Raw genomic sequence first — 17,157 nt, 5'->3', positions numbered from 1 at the left:
TAATGTTCACAAATAGCTTTAGTTATTGTTTGTCCAAGAAACTCTTTATCTCTGCTTCTATTCTCAATTAAAGCCTTGCTGGATAATGTATTATTGGCTACATATTTTTTCCAATTTAGTACTTTGAGTATATCATGCCAGTTCTTTCTGGTCTGCCAGGTCTCTGTGGACAGGTCTGCTGCAAGCCTTGTGTTTCTACCCTTGTAGATTCAGGACCTCTTGTCCTGCACTGCTTTCAGGATTTTCTCTTTATCTTTGAAATTTGCAAGCTTCACTATTTTATGTTGAGGCATTGACATATTTTTATTAATTTTGAGGGGGGCTCTCTGTGCCTCCTAGGCTTTAAAGCCTATTTCCTTCCCCAAATTAGGGAATTTCTCAGCTATATTTTTTTCAAATAAACCTTCTGCCCCTCTCTCCCTCTCTATATCTTCTGAGACCCCTATTATCCTGATATTATTTCATTGTATGGAATTGCTGAGTACTCTAAGTCTCCCTTCAAGATCCAATAGTTGTCTTTCTGTCTTCTTTTCAGCTTCCTTATTTTCTATCATTTTCTCTTCTGGATTACTGACTCTTTCTGTTTTGCATCAGTTATCCTTGCTTTTAGAGCCTCCATTTGGGACTCCATCTTGATAATAGCATTTTTAATCAGCCTGCCTAGATCTTAGTTCTTTAATAAGTATAGTAAGGGATTCTCTAGTGTCTTCTATGTTTTCTTCCAGCCCTGCTAGTATCTTTATAATTGTTGCTTTAAATTCTACTTTTGACATTACTTATATCCGTATTGATTAAATCCCTGGAAGTGAGCACTACCTCCTGTTCTTTCTTTTGGGGTGAATTTCTCTGTCTCATCATTTTATCCAGAAAAGAATAGAAGAAATAAAGAGAAAAGACAATAGTAACAACAACAACAACAGGAAAAAACAAGATAAAATAAGAAAAAGTCAAACAAGAACCGAAACAGAACATAGCAGAAAACTAGATTCTGGGTGTCCTTTGGTCTACTTGTTAAAAGAAACTAGATCCCAAAATAAGAAAGAAAGAAAGAAAGAAAGAAAGAAAGAAAGAAAGAAAGAACGAAAGACTTATATATATATACAAAAGTAAAATAAAATACAGTGAAAGGAAACCAAAAATAAAAAATTATATATATATAACATATATATTAAAATTAAAATTAAAAAAGAATAAAAAAGAATTGAAAAATAAGAAAATACCTTTAAAAATGATACTGAAAGACTAAAGAGTAATAAAAAAAGAGGGCAGCCTGGGTGGCTCAGGGGTTTAGCGCCGCCGTCAGCCCAGGGTGTGATCCTGGAGACCCCGGATCGAGTCCCACGTCAGGCTCCCTGCATGGAGCCTGCTTCTCCCTCTGCCTGTGTCCCTGCCTCTCTCTCTCTCTCTCTCTCTCTCTCTCTCTCTCTCCTCTCTCTGTTTCTCATGAATGAATAAATAAATATAATCTTAAAAAAAAGAAAGAAAAAAAAAAACCATGAATGTTATGTACTGTTTTCCCCAAGAGCTGAAGCTTTGCAGTTCTCTAAGATCAGTAAACTTGGTGCTAGCATGTTGCTCGGGCTGATCTCCTGGGGGAGGGGCCTGTTGTGCTGATTCTCAGGTGCACTTGCCCTTGTGGAAATGCCCTTCCCTTTGCTATGGGCACGAGCTCAGTGTAAGTGGCTCTGGATTCTACTACACGGTGCTGTTTTGTTCCCTGAAGGCTTTCAGCAGTGATAGGATGAAAATGGCAGCACCCCTTTCTCTAGCCCCAGAGCTGAAAGTGCACTCCCTTACTCTTCAGTGAACCCTCATAGAAAAGCAGCCCATCACCCTTGTCTCCCCGTTTTCTATGGGAACTCTGTGTTCACCCAGCCTGGGACCGAGCATTTTCATCTGAGGCATCTGTGACCAGTTTCAAAACTCCAAATTTTACTGACTCCTACAGTGTGTACCTGGGCTGTTCTTCCTGGGGAAGGGAGGGGGGTCTCCCCACACTCTGCCTTTTGCTGGACCCCTGTCAGGAGAGGGGTCGCCTGACCGTGCAGCAGTTCACAATTTGTGACAATACCCAGCAGAAAGCCGGCGCCTGGACTCACTGCTTCAGGTGGTTTCTCCCCCCGCTGTGCCTGGGAATTCTGCCTCACTCAGGCACCTCTATTCTTGTGACCCAGGGGATCCTGAGACCACACTGTCCCCCCTGGGATTCCACTCTGTCTCCCCACCAAGCACCTTTATGCCAGGGATGTACCCCACTGTAACAGACTCCTAAAAGTTCTGATTTTGTGCTCCACTGTTTATAATACCTTGCAGTAACCTCATAAGGAAGCTACCTCCCCTCCACTGTATCCTCATATGTATCTCCCCAGATTCAAGTCTGCATACCTCCTGCTTTCCAAAAAGTGACCACTTTTCTATCTGTAGAATTGCAGCATTTCTTTTCATAAATCTCAAATTGATTTTACAGGTGTTCAGAATGATTTGATAACTATCTAGCTATCCCAGGGACCAGACAAAATTAGGGTCCACTATTCCTCTGCCATCATAACTCCTCTCCTAATGAATCCTTTAGGAAGATAATATCTGGACTTATTAACCGATAATATTCTGTTTAATCACAGAATTTAATAAAATAAGAATCATAAAAGAGGTAATTATTATTTCTAAATTTAAAACAAAATATTAATAATTGCATTATATCAGTATTACCTTCACTTTATAAACTTAGTGATAGGATTTATATGAAGCTCTTTCTGGGGAACATAATAAAAGACTCGACAAAAACACTCAAATAATATTTTTTAAATTTCTGTTGAGTAAATCAAGTCTATTTCCATTATAAAAGAAGAATAGCAAACAGTATTATGTTCCTTTTAGTACCAGGAATTACAATAAAGTTGTATATGGATAATTTGTGACCCATCGCATTTGTAGCATTACTCGTATGTTAGTATGTCGGTTTCTGTGTTTAGATCATAGAAGACTTTTATTCAAGGTTAAGGGGATTATAACTCATACTGTAGACAAAGGTGTTCCATTTCTATTCAGAATGAATAACATTGATGCTGCTCAGATGCATTGTGTTCAGGATAAAGATATTAATCTCTTCTGTGTTTTCTTTATCATAAAGAACTCCATGGCGCTCTCCTGAATAAAATTTCAATGTGTTGTTGTTATTAATTGACTGTGGTCCTGATTCATACTATAGAAATATGTTTGGTAAAAAATACTAAATTCATGCACTTTTTTAACATAAGATATTTATTTCCAACTCTTTCCAAAGGGAGGTTCTCATACCTCCCTTTGACAATTTGAGTTAATTTGTTTAATATAACATAACTTAGGGGATTTAAAAGATCCTCCTTCTTAGTTAATTTATTGGTTTTCCCATGAGTCAGAACTGATTTTAAATTTTGTTAACCATAAAAAATGTTAATATAATTGCATAGATCACCCTATATGATCTTTTAAGACAGTTAAACATTACAGATGTCTGTGTTGTAATCAGAAGTCACCAATTAACCATTGCCTGGCATATTTTGTAAGATGTTTAATACATATTGTTGTATAAAGACCCTGTTTTTTTTTTCATTTATAATTGGAAGAAAAATAAATTTGGAGTATGTTCAAATAGCATTGCCTGAAGAGGCTTTGGAAGCAGCAGGAAAACACTCTACCTAACCCCAATTAGTCTTGTTTTCCACATTCAGGGCAGTTCTGTTTGCAAACATAGCCACTAAACATGATGATAATGAAAATTAATATGGTTAGAAAGCAATTCGATAGCAACTGTTTATTGTTGGTAATTGTTGTTTCCTGTCATAACTTTCATAAAATCTGTCAGCTCTGAAAAAAAGATTCAAAGAGTGTATGAGCTGGGAAATAGGCAGGTGTGCCCTGAATTATACAATAGATATGCTCCAGCAAAGTAATATGGAAGTCATTTCTTTTAGCAAATTGAATTATATATTTTTTTGTTGGTGGTGATGAGTTCACTACTTCTCAGAATAAGAAAACCTGATTATGGATCCCAATAGTTTAATTCATATGTGAACCCTTATGTAAATACTATTTTCTTCCAGAAAAATTTTTTGCGGATTTATCAAAAATGTAAAAAGACTAACCACAAAAAAAGTGCTAAAGCCCCATCTCTATAGTCTTTTCTATCCCATTTTAATTATGAGAATTTTTTGTTTCTTTTTTTTCCTGCACTTCCACAGACAATCATTTTATCTATATTTGTCTTTTATCTATATTTATCTATATCTGTATTTGTCTAAGAATGTATCTGCCTATACCGTGCAAAACTGATCATGCCACAGGGTGATACAAAGATAAATCAAACACAGATCCTTCCATCAGAGAATGAACAGTATGAAAGGGTAGATGATGTAGGTTTTGTTAGACCCTCTCTTTTATTTAATTTTAACATTTCACATGAGGCTCAGTGCTCCTTGGTGACAGCAAATGTTGGGAAAGGGATCCCTCCAAAAATTTACCGCATAAGAAGAATAAACTCTACGGATTCTAGCATGAGGTTTTTCTTCCATGAAGCTAGAATCTAAGCTTCGTAAGGGTGAGGTCTTCATCTATTTTGCTCACTACAATATTCCTTTACTGATGCCTGGCATGTAGTATTCACTCAATAAATATTTGTTGAATTAACGAACCACATCAGTGACTTCCAGTAGGACAGGTAAAAGTAATATAAAGAAACAGTGTCTAAAACCATATTATGGTTAAGCTAACAGACATGCACTATCCAAGCAGTTGCCAAGTTATACACTAAAGATTCTATTAACTTAAAATCCAAGTCTGTCTCTTTGTAATCTTGATCATTTTTCTCTACACTGGCTGCATCTACATTTCTCATTCAGACTTCCTCTAGTGCGAACTAGCTACATTGCATTTTAACTTGATTGGGATATATTTTTCCTCCTTATAATATATATTAAAAACTTGATTGGCATATATATTTTTCTCCTTATTATATATGCATATATATTTTATATACATATATATTAAAAAGCAGTGTATGTGCAGTTCATTATCTGATAAACATCATATTACATCTGGCGGAACTCAAACTTTGTTATGAGCTTTCTTAATCGCAAGCAAACTCTTCCCCCAGTGTCTTCTTAGAATTCATTTATTTAGAATATTCTGTTTCTGCTAATTAAAGTTAATTTACATGCCTCATCCAAAATAACAGATTTAGTATTTTACCAATTCTACCCAAGATTTATGACAACTGTTACAGGCAGTAAAAAATAATGCATGCACTAAAACATTTAGAGATCCAGTATGATAGGGAGTTCAAATTTGAAGTACTATTCAAAGTAAGCCTTGAGATAAAGGAAGATTTATATAGCTAGGGTTTGGGGGAATGGAACATAAGCAACAGAAGAAAGCATGGTTCAACCTTACCAGTAGGTCTGTGTGTGTGGAGCCACTGAGAAAAAAGACCATGGAGGACTTGGTTTACTCCATGGGTAGATGAATTATTCTGTAGTTAGGAAAGGATTTTGACCACAACTTTTAGATGATTATACCTGAGTAAAGTTTATGTGACAGCAGTGACAGCTAACAGACACTATAGGCAGGGAGGCCAGTTAGAAAGAAGCTATTGAGTTGAAATGTAATGAGAACTTAAATAAAGTCAGTGATAGCAGAAGGAAAGTTGCAAGATTTGATCTAGGAAAGAGGTGACAGGAGGCAGCAACTAGTGTGAGAAGAGATGAGTAGTTAATGATGCTGAATTTCTAAGCCTGGGAGAGTAAGTGCTATGAATAAGAAAATGGAGGAGGAGCAGGTGTAGATAAAACATAGATGAACTGGTTGATCCAGGATGGAGTGTTGGAAGCTAAGTGCATTATGGAATGGTTGAAAGAACAGTCTGCAAAGAAGCTCTTGGTCAGGTGAGGAGATGGTCAAAGTGCAGCATAGTGTCATGAGAGACAAGGAGAATGTTTTAATAAAGGAAGTAGTAAGTATTCAGAGTTTTCTAGGCATATGAGAACTAATGCAGGATTTGCTAAGTAGGCCTAAAAACAGATCTGTGAAAAAAACATATCCAGTAAAATACAGAGCCAGGAAGATTAATTTCAAGAAATTAAAGACTGTGTGTAGAAAGCCAAGGAATGGTAAAAAATATGTGATATTAAATATTTAAGGTATCATATAACTTAAATCAAGTAGTTTCCTAATACATAAATTATATTTATATCTGACAATACAAAGTGATGGACATAAACAGGATGATAAAAATAAACCCTTTCACACACCAAGATATAATGCTATGAACAAAATGAGATGCCATATCTAAAAAAAAGATTTAACTAGGAAAAATTCTTGATATAAAAAGACAGCATTTAAAGAAGAAAGAGGATTTTAACGACAGGATTTTGAGGAAATGTTTTTGTAGAAAGCTGTCTTGTTGGCCTCATCCCTCACCTTCTCCCACCTATCACACCTGGCAGTGTTTGAGAGTTGCTAAAAGTAGATCACTTGGAAAGGAAGACCATGGACCAACAGAGTCATACCTTTATACCTAAGAAAGAAAGCCAAAGCAGTCTCTGTGTATGTGTGTGTGTAGAGACAAGGGATTTCAAGATTTCCAAAATCCTGAAAATGAACTCTACCCTCACAGACAGTAGGGCAGGGAATGCTGAAATGTTTCCCAGGGACTAGATATAGACCCCCTCAGAAAAGAAATTTGGTCTAGGGCCATTTTTATGTTCTACCCAAGTGGTTTTTCTAGTCAGGTGACTGAGACAGCCATAATACTCCCCTCAATTTGACTAAACTTTTTTTTAAAAGATTTTATTTATTTGAAAGAAAGAGCGCAAGTAAGAGAGAGAGAGAGAGAGAGAGATTATGGATAATTTCTAGTACCCTGGGATCATGCCTGAGCCAAAGTCAGTTGCTTAAATGACTAAGCCACCCAAGCGCCCCTTAACTAAACTTTAGACAGTTGTCTTCCTCACTCTAGGTCCCAGACCTCACTTGTCTTAGAGCATTTATTTTAGAAAATTTTCTATTGTAAATTCCTTCTTTGCCCCTTTTGAAATATAAATCTTAGTTTTACAACCCAGGAATGTCTTTCTTCAGGACCTAGAACCATGTCTTTGACATGTAAGCATTAAAAAGATAGTGGCCCTATCTCCCAGTTTTGTGGGAAGGTAGGAGCCTGACTTCAATGGGTGCCTTTGGCCCAAGTTGTAAATGACCCTCTGTGATGAAGATAGGAAAAAGCTTATGTTTTTTAAGGGGTCAGACCAATTAGCAAACACAGGTAGTTTGTGATCCCACACCTCAGCTCTTAAAAACTCTCTTTTCACCTTTCGTTATATTCTTTGTTTTGTCAAGCAAAGACTGAATTCTGACCTCTCCTTTATCGCAATAGCTTTGAGTAAAGTCTTTGTCTGTTTAACTTTGTCCAGTGCAACTTTTACTTTGACACAGGCGACTGGTTGTCAACAGCAGGAGTCTGTGCTAAAATGAAAAATCAATGTGGGGCCAAGTTAGAAGTGACAAGCCAAAGGCAGGCAATAGCACAACTCCTAGGAATTGTAGTTGGCAAAGGATTTCCAAAGAACACACAAATGCTCATGAGTCATGGGGTTGCCAGATTTAAGAACTAAAAATATAAGGCACTCAGTTAAATTTGAATTTCAAATAACAATTCTTCTAGTGTATTTTGTGAGATGTTTAGTACATGCTTGTACTTCATACTAAAAAATTGTTTATTGTTGATCTGAAATTGAAATTGAACTGAGCACGTTGTATTTTATCTGACATTTCCACCACAAGAGAAACAGTTTTAAACATCTGCTATTCCTAGAGAGTGAGAGCCTGCGTACATCATTGCCAGTTCTTATAGCTCTCCTTTACTGTGTACTTCTTTCCACTCCGCCTTGCCACCTCCACATTTAAAGTCGAAAGGGTCAGAAACAGCAGCTAGCATGAATGGAAGGTGGTAAGACAAGAGAAAGAACAGGGGACTGCTTCCTCCTGACCCTGAAGGCAGATAGTAGGTATCAGGCGCTCTACGGGTCTTGGCTAGTAGAGGAGGGTAGATGAAGGAAGATTTAAGGGTTGATAAATTTCTTAGACTGGATACTAGTTTCTGAATCATTATAATGATAACTTGGAAAGAAGGTAAGATTCCTGAGAACTGCCAGGTTTTCATCCAGAGGCAGAAAATATTTTCCCCTTTGTGAAAGAGACAGAAAAAAAGACTTGTATTTCCACATTCCATGTTACCCTTGTTCAATGTACCAAGTCTACAGCCCTAAATATAAGTATATGACCAAAAAATAAATACTTTTCAAGTTTTATGTGCCTCTATATTTCGAGATTAATCATTTAAAGGATTAATAATTCTAAAAGGATGACGCTAGAAAGTTAGCTTTGCGTATTGTAGTAATACCGCTTACAAAATAAGTATTATTGGAAAGCACTAAATATTAACAAATATTAATTTAAAACCTTGCTATGTGACAATTTTTTAATCTTTTTGTGTCACAGATTTTTTTTTTTTATTGAGGTATAATTACATCAAATAGAATTCATTGATTTTAAGTATATAATTTGATGTACAGCCATTCATATCAGAATACTTTAAGAATCTGATGAAAACTATTATTTCACATATACAGGGACACAAATTTTCTGTTTTCCATCCATGTACAACAAGTTAAAATTCTTGCTTCAAGTCTTCCTCTGAACTGGTGGTTGATTATTTGAGACAATGACTTCACAAATTTATTATACTTATATATTATACTTATTAAACTAGTATCCAGTCTAAGAAATTTATCAATCCTTAAATCTTCCTTCACCTACCCTCCTCTATTAGCCAGTATATAATATCAGTGTTACCTTTTGAAATGAATGCTAACTATAAATGCTGTATTCCTACCTACTTCATTAGCAATAGAATGCCATCAGAGCACATTTACATGACTTTTTTTTTTTTTTTTTTTTTTTAGATGCAGGTTTATTTTTACCATCTTTCAATGGGAATTCCTATCTAGAACTGCCTTTTTTTACAACACTGGATGAGTTCAAATTTGTCCTGGAGAAGGAACATAACAGAACTGTTACCATCTACTTGACTATAAAAACAAACACTTTGAATGGAACTATTCTCTACAGTAAGTATTAAATGTTTAACTTTCTGTATGTCATGTTTCTTTCTCAAATGTTAACCTATTGAAGCAATGAATTATTCATTTAAATATTGTGGAAAAACTTTTCTAGCTTAGTGCATGAAGCATTATCAAAAGGAAATCTTAGTTCTTTCTAGTTTTCTTTAGAAGTTTCTTTAATTTATGAGTCATTCAATGGAACATGACTTACAAACAGGTTCTGAACCAGCAAGGAAGAATATAGCAAGCATATGAATTTGATGGCATATGGCTATAACAGTAAAACATAAATGCTGCAAATGTTTCAGAGCATATTTTTGTAATATACATCACTAAATATGATTGAATTCAGTATTTGGTAACTTGGAAGAAGGCATTCGAAAGCTGGAATTCATTTGATAATTGGGAAAATTGCTATCACTCTTTTAACATTACCCTAGCTGGCTTGAAAAAAGTAGTATTAACAGTATCTGTTTAAGGAAATGCCTCTATATCGAGGGTCTCTACATTATGCAGTGTGCTCACAAGGATTCCTATACCAGAATTTACGGATTTCTTTCTTCTATGGCTAAACATCACTAAAGTAGATTACATGCTGTATTCCAAATCTGACCATTGTTTTATTTCTTTTGAAATGAATGTTCAATAGTTTTAACAATTCTTTATATTGGAGGTATAATGTCTTCAGTATTTGAATAGATTATCCACTCTAGGGCAACTCATTATTTCGAAAATTATTTTCTCCTCTACTTTGAAATATTTTGCAAAAAAATCATTCCATACTTTGTAAAAATATTTAAACCTTCATATTATTTGTCTATGAGTAAAATGTTTTAAAGAAGCATTTTTGGTATGCCTGGATGACTCAGTGGTTGATTGTCTGCCTGCCTTTGGCTTAGTTCATGATCCAAGGTCCTAGGGTACAGTCCTGCATCAGCCTTCTTGCAGGGAGCCTGCTTCTCCCTCTCTCTCTCTCTTTCTCTCATGAATAAATAAGTAAAATCTTATATTAAAAAAAAGGGGGATTTTTGGAAAACTAAGTGCAACTAGAAGTTTTGAACATTAGAACTGAAAATTTGTTTTATTTTAGAAAGAAACTAATGTCAGAACTAGACCAGCATTATTTATGTCCCAGAAGTGTAAGCAACCATGTTTAAACGATGGCTTCAGGGCAGCCCGGGTGGCTCAGCCATTTAGCGCTGCCTTCAGCCAGGGGTATGATCCTGGAGTCCCAGGTCGGGCCCCCTTTGTGGAGCCTGCTTCTCCCTCGGCCTGTGTCTCTGCCTCACTCTCTGTGTGTCTCTCATAAATAAATAAAATCTTTTTTAAAAAAATGATGGCTTTAGGGACGCCTGGGTAGCTCAGCTGTTGAGCATCTGCCTTTGGCTCACGGCGTGATCCCGGGATCCGGGATCGAGTCTCACATCAGGCTCTTTGTGAGGAGTCTGCTTCTCTCTCTGCCACTCCCTGTATGTGTCTTTCATGAATAAATAAATAAATCTTTAAAAAAATAAATAAATAATGGCTTTAGAATGTCTGGTGTATTTATATTTAAAGAGAGAGAGAAGAAAAGAAAAAAGAAAAATGTGTTTTACATACAAAACCTAAGTTGTGGTGGACAACTATGAAATTTGGAAGTAATAGTACATTGCAGGGGAAAGGAAACAACACAACACAGAACAAAAGACACAAACATAATAATTTAAAGTCCCAAAGCAAAGTGATTTTCTGACTTTGCAGTTTTTAAAGTTATATAAGAATAAAAAGGTGTTTCTTTGCAGAAAGTATGTTTTTGCCTACTAAAAACAGTCAAAGAAGCAGCCAACCTCTGGGAATTCTTCTCCTCTGGGCTCGTGCTCCTGGCTCATATCTATACTTTCACTCAATGTGCTCTTTTTGAAAGCCATAAAAATACATGCCATAAAAATAAATAAATAAATAAATAAATAAATAATAATACGTGTGTGTGTATGTGTGTGTGTATATATACACAAATATATATATATATATATATATATATATATATATATATATTATATATACTCTGTCCACATTGGTACTTTAATTTAAACCAATAAACCCAAACTGATGTTAGTGCCATAGAATTATTTTTGCCTTTTGTATTCAATGATCTACCAAAAAAGAAAAAATCAAGCTAGAAATTATTAGTAAAACAAAACAATCAAAAAAAAAAGAAACGGTGCCATTGTAATGATTATCAGTTTCTTTCTGTGTCTTACATAATTGTTGTCCCTGCATTGGACACATGGAAGCTGTTTACTCACAAGAGTTTCATAGCCTATAAATGGGGAAAATATTTTTGTTTGTAAAGCATTCTTTTTGTTCATTTGTAAAGTGGTAATTTAATCCTACACTGTTGGGATACCTCAGCAGAATGTTTCATGGAGTTGTTGCTCTCAGTCCTCTTCGAATTTATCAACCTCATAAAAGCCTCACACAGATGAACGCAAAGATTTTTGCGATTTAGTTAAACATCCATGGTTTAAAAGATGTCCCTTAACTTGACTTAAGGGCTGATATTCTTTCCTTTGAAATCAGTATATTACATGTAGGAGCAATTAAGAATAGTAAGAAAATTATAACAGATGTTTCATTTTAGAGACTAGAGGTTGATTTTTGTCTTGTTTTCCTTGGTTGTTTGTTTTTTTAGTTTTGTCATTTTCATTTCCGGACACCTCAGGAAAAACTCAATTCCATGCTACAAACACGTATTGAACACTTGTGTTTTACATTACCCAATTTTAAAGGGAAAAGGATAGAGGAATATCAGGTTGGTAAGCCAGTGTCAGCTTTGAATTATATTCCTAGTTCAAAACTGTAGATTTCTTTTTCTCAGTTTGCTTCACCAACTAATTGATGTTGAAAAGGAACAAAAGGAAGATAAAACTGGAATCCTTATGGGGTTACAGTAAAAACCCTTAGAAAGGATGGTTTAAAAAAGAACTCTCTGTGGGAGAGAGACAGCTCTGAGAACAGCAGTCAAGATGAAAAGAAAGCTCTTTGAATCTGCCACTGAACCAATTCAGAATTCTGGAACCCCGTCAAAGGAGCTACTAATAGGTCACGGGAGAAGGGATGAGACCACACAAAACTCTTTAGGTGCACTTTCAGAAAATGAGCTCTATTCGGCAAGCGTTATCAATCAGGGGGTTTCGTCATGGGATATATTACTATGCAGTTGAATCCATTCTGTGCTACTTCTTTGAAAAGAAATAAGCATGCCCTTTGGAAGTATGTGATCTTTGAGAATTAGGAGCAGACATCTGACCAAGTTGCAGGAGGCAAATTGCATGAGCAACTCCAGTGAGAGAACAAGATTCAGAAGCAATCTTCATATTACATAATATTTGTATTTAAGAAAGAAAGTAAAAGAAGGACTAGTCTTAGGTATTTATTCCAGGTAGAAATGGCCAGAACAAGTGGGGTCTTTGGGGCCTCCTTCTTTGTACATTTAGGGAGGACTAAAAGAAGAGATTACTGATATTGCTGAAGAAAACAAAATCTAAAGAATCTTAACATCTGCCCTTCTCTATAAAATGATTCCCAGTAGAATACACAATATCTTCATTAGATACTTATTATACAAAGGCCAATGAAATCCTACAGTATTTCCTGACAACATATTAAACAACTTTTCCTGGAGAAGAAAGTGTGCTCAGTTTTAATCAGTTTTGCAATGTGCACTGTAAAAGTATTTGAATATCTTTGTCCCTCCTTAATAGCTCCCAATGGAGCTTGCTCCAGACGGAGATGGGTGGGAGTGGAGTTGAAAGCATAGATGGAGGAATTCACACATTGCCATTTATAGGATACAGAAAGATTGCTTTTCATCATATCTTATTTTTTTAATTCAGGAAAGTCAAATTCAACAAATTTTAACAGAGTGCCTAGACAATGCATCACACCCTTCTAGGCACTGTGAGCTAGATACAAAGATGAATAAGAAATTACCTATACCCATTTCTCACCATTTAGGGGAGAGATAATATGTACATAATTCTATGAGAAAGCTGACTGTGATAGGTCTTATAATAGGAGTATAAATTAAAAACTAGGGCTGAGTAAAGAGATTCATTACGTTAGAAATCTGTGCTTATGCCTCTTCACTAAATAGGGAACACCTCATAATGTGGAATTGTGTTTTAAATCTCTGTTCCTCCCACCTCCTCAGTACTTCACCAGTGCCTTGCATAGAGTAAGCTTTTTTAGAATTATTCGTCAAGTTCTGTTGGTGACTTATCTAACTTTGATGCTTATGATGAAAAATTAATAGACATTGAAACCTTATTTTAGGAAATTATTCTGTTAGTAAGTAAGCAAAAACAAAACGGTGCGTATTTCAAGGGTTTGCTCAAAATGTAGCTTAAATCAAAGATAATTTTATCCTGGTTTACTTTAACAACCAGGAACAGAAGAGGGGTTGGCAGTTCTTTCCATAATGGACAGGGAGTAAATATTTTTACAGGCCACACAGTCTCTGTCACAACTGTTCAACTCTGCCACTGTAGCATGAAAGCAGCCATAGACCATATGTGGCTCTGAATGAATGTGGCTGTGTTGCAAAAACACCTTTACTTAAAAAAACAAGCAATGGCAGAATGTGGCCCATGGGCCATAGTTGGCCAACCCTTGACCTAAAATGATGTGATTCATTAAACTTCTCTTGAAAGAGAACAGCTGTGCTAAGAGAAATTAAACTTATTCCTGTGATTGAAATTTATGAAGAAATAAATCAGTGAGAGATACACTCTGTTTCTGGGGTAATTACATCAGGAAATGGACCAGTGAGGAACAAACTTGCTTCTGGTGGACAGAAAGGAGCAAAAGCAAACAAATGAGCCCATTCAGGGATTGAAATTCCTGCCATGCCCATCTCAAGAACAGTGTAATTCAGTTATTAAGAAAATTACTATGGAGCTAGACAACCTGGCTCCGCCATGTGGGCAAGTTACTTAACATCTCTGTGCTTCAGTATCTGTAAAATGGAATCATATTATTAGTAATAATACAAAGATATGAAAAATTTGTTGTAAGGATGGAGAGAGTTGTCATATTTAATGTACTGAAAACTGTGTTTGGTTCATGGCAAACATGAAGTACTAAATATTTTTTTCAGAAAATGTTTTAACCCTTCCTCCCTTATAACTTGCCTGGTAAGGAGTCTTGGGAATTAGATGCCCAGGATGCTATATTCTTGTCTAATAGGTGCCATTAACATTGCATCCATTTGACAGACTTATCCACTGTGGAAAAGAATATTTAGACTATAAAAAAATCTTGGAATCAGGAATGAGATAGTAGTGGAATGAACACTAGATGCAGTTTTTGGTTTTCATTTTTATCCATTTCCTCCAAATGAAATGAATAGGATTCATTTCCTCTAAGAATCTTGTGTTATGAGTTGTATTTTCTTTCCTGGTTAAGCACAACTAACTGGCCCAGAGCCATTCTGCAGCAGCATGCAATAAGCATGTGTTAATAATTAATTGTGTGTGCCAGGCTGCTGCCTGAATGTATCAGCTCTCCTAGAACGTCTCTGCCTGCCATTCTTTCACTAACCGACGAGGTCACCCCAGCCACGTTCTCCAGGTTCTACCTACTCACTACATGCTACTACTGCCTGTGTTGCCCCTGTTGCTCTAAAATGTCTTCAAACCCTGAGCCCCTGCTACTAAGATTGCTGCTAGGTTTGCTGCTGCTGTATACAAATGCAGACCTCTAAGGAGAGCCAGGAAAGGGGATTTCTTAAACTGCAGAAAAAACATGTGTGCTCAATAGAGAACTCAACAGAGAACTCAGTGCAAGCTCAGAGATTAGTTTTTATTACATGCCATGAAGGCGGCACCAGTGATGAGGAGATCATTCGACTGCTGTGCCATAGGCAGTCCTGATGGAAATGTCAGTCAGTAACCAAAGATAGACTTGAACCCAAGTTAGCTGTGAGTTAACTGTTCTGTATTTTGGTTTGACGACAAATAATACCAATGCAATTTTTATTTTCAAGTTCACAAAGTTTGAAAAATGTATATAAAACTGTTTTGAAAAATACAAAGTACTTGGGGTTCCGGGGTGGTGCAGTTCGTTAAGCATCTGACTCTTGGTTTCAGCTAAGGTCATGATCTCAGGGTCAAAGGTCGTGCCCCACTTCAACCACACTCAGCATGAGTCTGCTTAAGATTCTCTCTCCCTCTCCCTCTGCCCCTCTCACTGTCCCCACAGTGTTCACTCTCTCTCTCTCAAATAAATAAATCTTTTTTAAAAAGAAAAATATGAAGTACCATATAAAGGTGTTTTGTTTTGTTTTAATGAGAAAAGGTAGGAATCCATGTCACTTTATAGAAATTTCCAAATTTGACCATCTATGTATCTGACTTAATAAACATATTATCTTATTCATCATTTTTAGCCCTATAAGGAATGATGTTGCACTTTACTTTAATTCAAACTGATGACCAGTGAATCTCTCCTGAATGTTTATTTATACATGATCTCAAATCAAACTGTCATTGATGTTTGGGAGTATTCATTACAATAGTTCAAATAGAGAAAAATACCAATTTTTAATGGAAGTAGTACAATAATTATTCTATCTTCAGTATTTCAATGAAGTGATATAGTACCTATGCTTAGAAATTTTTAGATCTAGGGGCACCTCAGTGGCCCAGTCGGTTAAGCATCTGCCTTTGGCTCAGGTCATGATCCCATGGGCCTGGGATCAAGCCGTGCATCCCTGATCACCATGGAGTCTTCTTCTCCCTCTCCCTGACCCTTGCTCATGCTCTCTCTTGCTATCTCTCTCTCTTAAATAAATAAATAAATATAAATCTTTAAAAAAAAAGAGAAATTTTTAGATCTACAACCCAATATAATAACCAAGCAAACCAAAATTATAAAAACAGGTAGGATATCATTCTTTCCCCCTCTCTGGCTTATTTCATTATTATTCTTTCCTTATAAGACTAAATATATACATATATATACTATACAACATATATATAAATATAGGCTATATATATTTCATAAATTTTAGACTCAAAATTATTAGGGTTATCTCTCTAAAATACCATGATATCTAAAGTTTTAAGTAATCATTACTGTTTATTATTCTAAGCACCATTTTTATAAATTGTAAATCAGGTGATACAATCAGTGATTTCATTAGTATAAATAAAATTCAGGAATTATACATTTTGTAAAGTTTCAAAATATTTTTGAATATTCAAAAAACTTAAGACATAAATAAGTCATTGAAAAAAATTACTACATGGCCTAAAAGCATAAAGAACTCTTTCAAAAGGGTATGTCACACTTTTCTGCTAATGGATTGTCAAATGTCTTTTCAGTGAAACAACAGAATGACTTCCCTTCAATGGCCTAATATTGACATCTTCTGCAGCTTTCAAGTTCTGTCCAAAGGCAACAGAGATTGGATATTATGGGAGAAAAGACACTTTTCACATTTGTCATGTATCACAGAGAGAGAGAGATTCACATTTGCTTGATGTCTTTGGGTTTAATGAGCAATGATGAATTAATTTAATGTGGTATATGGATTACTCGGCCTATAAAGTTTAATGTAAGAATATACATCTAATAGTAGTCATGACTTACTAATTTTCCTTAGTAGTTCTATTTTTGAAAATTTTATATTTGATTTTACTAATTGCCACTATTTTTCCATTTTTTATTATACTTGTGTTTGAAAATATGAAGTCTTCAGTACTTTGAGATAATAGAAAATATATGTATTGGTCTCTGCCCCCAGTTACTGGCACAAAGCTCTTAAAACCCTTGTAATTTCTTAAGTGACAAGAACAATAGGAGCATCTCTTGTTCTAATATTTGTCTTTGACCTTGTCCCTTGACATCAGGCTCCTGAATCCCTAGTATATTCATAAGTGAGAAAGACAGTAGGAACATATTATGTTCTAATAAGGGGACTCTAGGTGGGCTCCTGGATGACTCTTTGGTGGCTGCTGGTCAC

The 17,157-nt window shown here is 35.6% G+C and overlaps 1 protein-coding gene across 1 annotated transcript in view; it reads left to right on the top strand.

The window, feature by feature from the left end:
• The window catches only part of LOC112914100 (eyes shut homolog), a 1,106,577-nt gene that overhangs the window by 809,755 nt on the left and 279,665 nt on the right, over nt 1-17,157 (top strand). The window contains 1 exon segment of the mRNA XM_072749029.1: nt 8,994-9,162. Within this exon segment, the coding sequence (XP_072605130.1) occupies nt 8,994-9,162 (169 nt within the window).

This window comes from Vulpes vulpes, chromosome 1, assembly GCF_048418805.1.
Source record: "Vulpes vulpes isolate BD-2025 chromosome 1, VulVul3, whole genome shotgun sequence".
Lineage (NCBI taxonomy): Eukaryota > Metazoa > Chordata > Mammalia > Carnivora > Canidae > Vulpes > Vulpes vulpes.
The sequence above is the reverse complement of the archived record's forward strand: the minus strand, read 5'-3'. Positions and strand labels throughout refer to the sequence as shown.